At 50.6% G+C, this 8,376-nt stretch overlaps 1 protein-coding gene across 1 annotated transcript; it reads right to left on the bottom strand.

Moving 5' to 3' along the window:
* Positions 1 to 6,485: 6,485 nt before the first annotated feature.
* On the bottom strand, positions 6,486 to 7,402 carry LOC119341433 (auxin-responsive protein SAUR72-like). The gene has a single exon (XM_037613306.1). It carries the CDS (start codon positions 7,329 to 7,331, stop codon positions 6,912 to 6,914), a length of 420 nt encoding a protein of 139 aa, XP_037469203.1. The 5' UTR covers positions 7,332 to 7,402; the 3' UTR covers positions 6,486 to 6,911.
* Positions 7,403 to 8,376: the final 974 nt, after the last annotated feature.

Below are 8,376 nucleotides of genomic sequence, written 5' to 3'. Positions count from 1 at the left end.
TGATAGAAGTGGAGGTATCAAGATTCTTGATAGGCTTGGCTTCAATCCACTTAGTGAACTTGTCGACTGCCACCAGTACATGGGTGAAGCCGCTCCTGCCAGTTCTCAGTGGTCCAACCATATCCAATCCCCAAACGGCGAAGGGCCAGACAAGTGGAATGGTCTTCAAGGCTGAGGCGGGTTTGTGTGACATATTGGAATAGAACTGACATCCTTCACACTTGTCGACTATCTCCTTCGCCATTTCATTTGCTCTTGGCCAGTAAAACCCTACTCGGTATGCTTTAGCCACAATGATCCGAGAGGACGCATGATGACCACAGGTCCCCAAGTGGATATCGTCAAGAATTATCTGACCTTCTTCTGGTGTGATACATTTCTGACCGATTCCAGTCGCGCTTTCCCTATACAACTGTCCCTTTATCACAGTAAAGGCCTTGGATCGACGGACGATCTGTCGAGCCTCTTCTTCATTCTCTGGGAGCTCTTTCCTTAGGATATACGCGAAGTACGACACTGTCCAGTCGGGAGTGATGACCAACACTTCCATGATTAGGTCGACCACAGCTGGGACCTCAACTTCAGTCGGATCCGTGGCACTTTTTGGCTGCGGGGCTTCTTCGGTGAAAGGATCCTCCTGAACTGATGGTGTGTGGATGTGTTCCAAAAACACATTACTGGGAATGGCTTCTCTATTGGAACCTATTTTTGCACACTCATCAGCCGCTTGATTTTTCAATCGGGGTATATGATGAAGCTCTAACCCCTCGAATTTCTTCTCTAACTTTCTCACTGCATTGCAGTAACTAGTCATGGCTGGACTTATGACGTCCCACTCCTTCATCACTTGGTTAACCACCATATCTAAGTCGCCATAGACCATGAGGCGACGGACGCCGAGTGAAATGGCCATACGCAACCCATACAGAAGTGCTTCGTATTCTGCTTCATTATTGGAGGAATCAAAGTGAATCTGGAGCACATATCCGAGCTTATCTCCTCGGGGGGAAACCAACACTACCCCAGCACCAGAACCATTCAGCATCTTAGAACCATCAAAGAACATGGTCCAGTGCTCCAAGTGAACTTGAGTCAGCAGTTGCTATTCAGTCCACTCGGCGATGAAATCTGCTATTGCTTGGGACTTGATGGCTTTCTTTGCCTCAAACTTTATATCTAGGGGAAGGAGTTCAATCGCCCATTTTGCCACTCGACCGGTTGCATCTCTGTTGTGGAGAATCTCTGACAATGGAGCGTCACTGACGACTGTAATGGAATGGTCAGAGAAGTAATGAGCAACCTTCTTCGTGGTCATATAAATCCCATATACAAGCTTCTGATAATGAGGGTATCTTTATTTTGATGGGGTCAAAACTTCAGAAACATAATATACTGGGCGCTAAACTTTAAAGGCTTTTCCTTCTTCTTCTCGCTCGACCGTAAGTGTTGTACTGACGACTTGTCCCGTGGCTGCAATGTAAAGCAGCAAAGGCTCTTTGCTGATCGGGGCAGCAAGCACCGACTGGGTGGAGAGTCGGGCTTTTAGCTCTGCAAACGCTGCATCAGCTTCAGGAGTCCACTCGAACTTGTCTGACTTCTTCATCAGTCGGTAAAGAGGCAATGCCTTTTCACCGAGACGAGAGATGAATCGACTTAAAGCGGCCAAGAAACCAGTAAGCTTCTGGACATCGTGCACATGCACAGGACGTTTCATTCGGAGTATAGTACCAACTTTTTCTGGATTGGCGTCGATTCCTCGTTCGGAAACGAGAAAACCGAGTAACTTTCCGCCAGGAACTCCGAATGTGCACTTTGATGGATTAAGCTTGATATCATACCTCCTGAGGTTGGCAAATGTCTCTGCAAGATCAGTCAGCAGGTCGAAACCTTTCCGTGACTTGACCACAATATCATCCATGTATGCTTCCACATTCCGACTGATTTGAGTGAGCAAACACTTCTGAATCATCCTCATGAACGTGGCTCCGGCATTCTTGAGGCCGAATGGCATGGTGACATAACAGAAGCACCCGAATGGAGTGATGAAAGATGTTTTGATCTCATCGGGTCCATACAGACGGATGTGATGGTAACCGGAATAGGAGTCTAAAAAAGACAGGCGCTCACATCCCGCGGTCGAGTCGACTATTTGGTTGATGCGGGGGAGAGGAAAGTGATCTTTCGGGCAGGCCCGATTGAGATGTTTGAACTCGATGCACATGAGAAGTGACTTGTCCTTCTTGGGGACCATGACAACATTGGCGAGCCACTCGGAGTGATAAATCTCTCGGATAAACTCCGCTGCTAAGAGCCGAGCCACCTCCTCGCCAATGGCCTTTATTTTCTGGACGGCGGACCGTCGAAGATGTTCTTTGACAGTTTTCACTTTTGAGTCGACTCATAGGCGGTGCTCAGCCAGTCCCCTGGGAACACCCGGCATGTCAGAAGGCTTCCATGTGAAGATGTCCCAGTTCTCACGGAGGAACTGGATGAGCGCTTCTTCCTATTTGGAGTCGAGTGTTGTAGAGATATGAGTCGGAGCAACACTGGGGTCGGTCGGGTGAATGTGAATCGGTTTTGTCTCACCAGACGACTAAAACGTTGATTCCGTAGCGGGCCTCTTCGCTCGCAACAAATCACTCGGGTCTGTAGTTTTCTGGTGTTCTTGCAGCTCTACCACTGCCATCTGAGCATCGACGATCTTTGAGCCTTTCTGAAAGCACTCTTCCGCCTTCTTCCAATTGCCAGTAATAGTGATCACACCTTTGGGACCAGGCATCTTCAATTTGAGGTACACATAACATGGTCGAGCCATGAAACGTGCATAAGCTGGCCTGCCCAAAATAGTGTGATAAGCACTCTGGAAATCCAGAACTTCAAACGTCAACTTTTCTTTGCGGTAATTCTTGGAATCGCCGAAAACCACATCAAGAGCAATTTGGCCGAGCGACTCAGCCTTCTTTCCAGGAATGACTCCATGGAAACTCATGTTGCTGGTACTGAGTCTGGACATCGGAATACCCATCCCTTTCAATGTCTCAGCATATAGTATATTCGGGCCACTGCCACCATCCATCCAAACTTTAGTCAGTCGAGTGCCTTCGAAGACTGGGTCGACCACCAAAGCTTGCCTCCCAGGGGTGGCTATGTGTGTCGGATGATTGGACTGGTCGAATGTGATGGCAATCTGAGACCATTTCAGATAACTGGGTGTCGCCGGAGCAACCATATTCACTTCTCGGTTGCTAACTTTCAATCGATTTTTGCTTTCAACGTCAGCAAAAATCATCAGGGTGGAATTGACCTGGGGATATCCATCATCACTATCTTCTTTGTCCTCAACTTTGTTCGACTCCTTTTCCTTATCTTTGGGCTGTTTCCCCTGGAATTGCTGGATCAAGAGCCGACACTGTCGAGTGGTATGTTTCGGGTAAATGAGTTTACCCTCCTCATCTTTCTTCGTTTGGATGTGGCACGGCAAATCCAACACGTCATTCCCTTCCTTGTCCTTCACCTTCTTAGGGTTCCAAGACCCTTTGGGCTTCCCTTTAAACTTTCCTTGAGTCACGGCCAAGGCTTCTCCAGGAGCAGCTGGCTTGGCTTTCCGCTTCTGCTTCCGACTGGAGTTCCCTCCTCCGGTTTCGTGGGCGACTGACTTGTGCTTGCCACTCTAGAGCCGATCCTCTTCTTCACCATTGGCATACTTGGTGCCAATCTCCATCATTCGACTCAGAGACATGTCTCCGGTTCGACCAAATTTCAGGTTTAGCTCTCTGTACTTCACGCCTTCCTTGAAGGCACAGACTGCCTGGTGATCAGATACATTCTCTACCGTGTGATGCAACGTAATCCATCTCTGGATGTAATCTCTCAAATTTTCATTCGACTTCTGCACACAAGATTGCAGCTCTGTCAACCCTGTTAGTCGCTTGCAAGTTCCTTCAAATGTTCTGACAAACACTCGAGCCAGATCTTCCCAAGTGTAAATGCTGCTGGGTGCTAACTGATTCAACCATGCTCTGGCCGAGCCCTCCAACATAAGAGGCAGGTGTTTCATGGCTACTTCATCGTTGTCGCCGCCAATCTGAACAACCACTCGGTAGTCTTCAAGCCAAGTATCAGGCTTAGACTCACTAGTGAACTTACTGACTCCAGTCGCCAACCTGAAGTTGGGAGGAATCACCGCGGCCCTGATGGCTCTGCTAAAACACTCTGGTCCTGAGACGTGTACTCTGCTGCTGGTGGGTACATCTCTGTCATGACCTTCTCGGTGAGCTATGTTCCTGTTGACCAAACCTTGAACGATAATGGATCTTGCATCGAAGCCTGGTTCCCTGGGGTCGACTGGAATCCTTCGCCCAACATTGTGATGGCGTCTGTCATCCTGCTGTCGAGGTGCGTACGATCCACTCCTTGGGGGAGGGTGGGCACTCGACGTCGATCATCACGATCAAGTCGGTGATCATACTGCTCACGGTTCTGGTACTGATCACGCCGGTCTCCACGTCCCTCACGCCTCGGGGGCGATCTTGGGCTATGGGCCGACTGGACTGTATTTGCAGTGATGGATCTGCTGTGAATCCTATTCCGCGACTGCGATACAGCTGAATTTTGATCTCCTGCCGCCCGGAGTAATGCTTTGATCTGTAACAAGCCTCTGCCAGCCTCTGACTGGGAAGGCTGAATCGACTCTGCTATACGGGCTGCAGCTGCTAAATTCTGAATCGGAGTATGATATACCTGAGTCGCTGGTAGAAAGAGTTGACGTCGACTGGATTCTGGAACCCGTTGCCGCGCACGCTCGTCGAGTGCTCGCTGTAGGTTCTCTAGTCGAGTGCGCTCAGCCAAGTTGGCCAAGCGCGCGTCCTCTAAGGCACGAGCCTCGGGGGTTTCTCCAACGATAGGAGTGTGCAGCGCATCCATGTTCCGGCGGCGAAGTTCTTCCCTCTGCAGCGAAGCGAGGGGCTCGGGGAGATACTCTTCATGGGCATGCGACGGATCGCCTCCGCCGTCGCCTCCGTTGGTGCGGGGAAAACCGGGAGGACTGTGTGGTCCATCGACCATCAGAACCTCCGCCGCTGGATCACTGCTGTCGCACTCGTATGCAGTCTCTGCGAAGCCGGTCGATAGGTCGAATAGGCCGTAGAGAGATTCATCGGGCTCGATCACTGCGACTTGGAAGGTGGTCGACTGGCGAGCCACCGCGTGCCTCACCCACCGCTGAAGCCTCGACCGACCGGAGCGCTTGCGTCGGCGGGAAACAGGGAGGGAGGACGACACAGGAGCCGACCGATACTGGGTCGACGGTTGCCGTAGGAGGACGCCGCGGACGCATGCGCGAAAGTGCATCGCCCCGCAGACAGGGAGCGCGTCGATGTCGAGCGGAGCCTCCTGAAGTCAAGCGGAGTCGTCGGCGATGAACGTGAGCACGCCGAGACGGATCTCGCGGCCCTCAACTAGAGCTCCGCCTGAAACCATGATGAAGGAGATTGAAAAAATCGCAACTTCTTCAATAAGTCGCTAAGACACCTGCCCCACGGTGGGCGCCAACTATCGTGGTTCTAAGTCTGACAGTAGTGTAGGGGGGTAGGAATGGAGAGGCAAGATCCTAGCTATGGAGTAGTTGTATACGCAAGATGTTTACGAGTTCAGGCCCTTCTCGGAGGAAGTAAGAGCCCCACGTCTCGGAGCCCGGAGGCGGTCGACTGGATTATGTGTGTATGAGTTACAGGGGTGCGAACCCTTTACACTGAGGAGGGGGTGGCTTATATAGAGTTTGCCAGACCCCTCCGGCCCTCAGTTATGTAGGGTTTAAGGTACATTAAGATCGGGCATTACTGATAACGCCACAAATAAAGTGCTATGATGACCATAAAAGCTACTTAATGACCGACCGTTTGCGTGCAGGGTGACTTTAGATCTTCTGGCTGTCGAGTGGTTGGCTTCATGGTCGAGTGTCTTCGAGTCCGTCGAGTGGAACACTTCTGAGTCGATTGACGGGTGGTTTTTTCTAGAGATGTCCTTGGGGAGGGTAGTTTGGACAGGTCAATGACCCTACCCTAGGTACATTGCTTCATCAGCTAGGTCTTAGTCAACTTAGATTTAACCAAATCTCGATCAAATGATATACCATGTAAGAAAGAAAATGGAAAAATCTGAAAAGAAAATATTGCACGGATCTCAATGTATGATCTAATGAATACAACACCGACTGAGACATAACGAAGTCTAAATCAACTGAGACTTAGCAAGATTGTTTGAAAAAAGGTCTGAAAATTCCTATACACACGCAGTTATGCCTCTATAAGTCTATATGCAGTCAGCTATTCTGAACCTGGCAATAAAACCGAGATTTTTAATAAGACCAGACGTTCCAAAAAAAAATTTACACACAAGCCTAAATATTTTAGTATACTACCAAATGGTCAATCATACTAGCACACCACTGTATTCTATGATAGGCTTCAAGAACTGTAAAAGCAAACTTTGCTAGAGATCCATGGAAGTGCATTGCTTTTTTACTTAGTATACCAGCAGATTTTGGAGCAAGCTTTTGCAGTAGCAAAATCATCCATTTCACTCACATGATGTGTTACCAAGACCTCAAAATCCCTAGCAAAAAAGAGGAAGAAGAAGCTCCATTGCAGCTACCAGAGCTAGATCTAGAGCTAGCTAGAACTAGAAGAACACTCAGAAGAAGATGAAGAAAAAGAAATTACAACAACCCTACTTCCCACAAGGCAGCAGGTCCTAAAATTGTTGAGCTGCAGTAGAAAATACGGCGGAATCCATGTTCTACCCTCCACCAATCCCGTGTGACCTAATGTACTCCACGCAGGGGCAGATTGGTCAGAACACAGCAGCCGTACGCCCTCTATGGCAGCCGAACGAGGAGGGTGAAACGGGGAAGGCTAGTAGTAGAGCGCAGAGTCGTCGTCGTCGGTGGCCTGGCAGCCGGGGTCGGAGACGCCAAGGAGGAGGCGGCGGAAGTTGGCCACGGCGCAGGGGATGCGGAGCGCGCCCGGGTGGCCGTAGCCGTACTCCTGTGCGGCGCGTCGGAGCAGGGCCTTGAACGCCGGCTGGCCCAGGAGCTCGGCCCGCACGGCGAAGCGCTCCACGGGGCCGCCCTCCTCGCCGACGCACACCGGCACATGCCCCTCCGGCACCCTCGCGCCCCGCCCAAGCCTTCGCGCGCCGAAGAAAGAGGACGAGGACGTAACTGCCATGGAGGAGTCCTTCGCGGCCGCGTCGGGCCGGAGCGGCTGGTACGCGGCGGCGGCGCAGGCGTCTGCCGTGGCCGCGTGGGAGAGCCGGCTGAGGAGGCGCTTCATGCTGCTGCTGCTTCGGTCGACGCCGGAGACCTCGAGACTCTTGGAAGCGGAGGCCGGGAGGCGGCGGCGGGTTCTTGGCGAGGGAGGACACTAGAGATGAGAGGATACAAGGCGTTTGTACTTGAGGCGGCCACGGTGGCTCGTTATATAGCGGGAGAGCTGGAGTTTGTGGGTTGCACGGGATTCTTTGCTCGGGATGGAATGTGGCACTATTCAGCCAGCCTGCTTCGGGTACACGGGGTTACTTCCTCATTTTAAAATTTCGCCCCGTTTCATACTAAATCGACGCAAACTTGGCGAATACGAATCTGTAATTGGTTACATTGGTTAAAGTTGACAAGAAAATACGCCATGAATAACGGCTTGTTCCAGCATAAAATAATGACAAACGGTTGTATTATACTCCCTCTGTAAAGGAGTATTTCTCAAACAGTAGCAGTATTCTATTTTTCATGATTTTGGTGGATTCTTTACCAGTTACCACAGTACCACCCCACAACTAAACTTGCAATTTAGTAGGAACAAAATTGTCCTAGAAAATGAAGTGAGCTGTTATTTCCTTGAACTAGAATATACACATAAAAATGTCTTAGCCTCATATAATTACACAGCAAGTGCTTTTATTATTCAGTGATCATGTTAGAGCTAGTAATTAGACCATGGTGAGTGTAGCCATATGTGTGTGTGCATAGCAAGGGCTGGCAGGCAGGGACTTCTTTTTTTCTTTTAAGGCAAGCAGAGAGAGAATTGAATGGGCTGGCGAGGTACAAGTGCGGGTACAGTTGGAGTACCCGGAAGGTACAAGCGGCAAGAAGCCGGTGGGGTGGGCCCGGCCACGCCTTAACCAGCACCCGGTTTAGCTCCGACCGACCGGATTGATTCGGGCTCGCGCCGGGACCGGCCCGTCCGGCCTGTTCCGTAGTCCCTTTCGTACGGCGCGCGTGGAGGTGAGAGAGATTTCGCTGTCATCTTGGAGCCCACCTACTGACCTGACCTGGCACATGGAGGAGAGAGAGAGACAAAGCAAGTGATTATAGTACAAAGC

Source organism: Triticum dicoccoides, chromosome 7B, assembly GCF_002162155.2.
Source record: "Triticum dicoccoides isolate Atlit2015 ecotype Zavitan chromosome 7B, WEW_v2.0, whole genome shotgun sequence".
Lineage (NCBI taxonomy): Eukaryota > Viridiplantae > Streptophyta > Magnoliopsida > Poales > Poaceae > Triticum > Triticum dicoccoides.
This window is presented reverse-complemented; position numbering and strand designations above follow the sequence as displayed.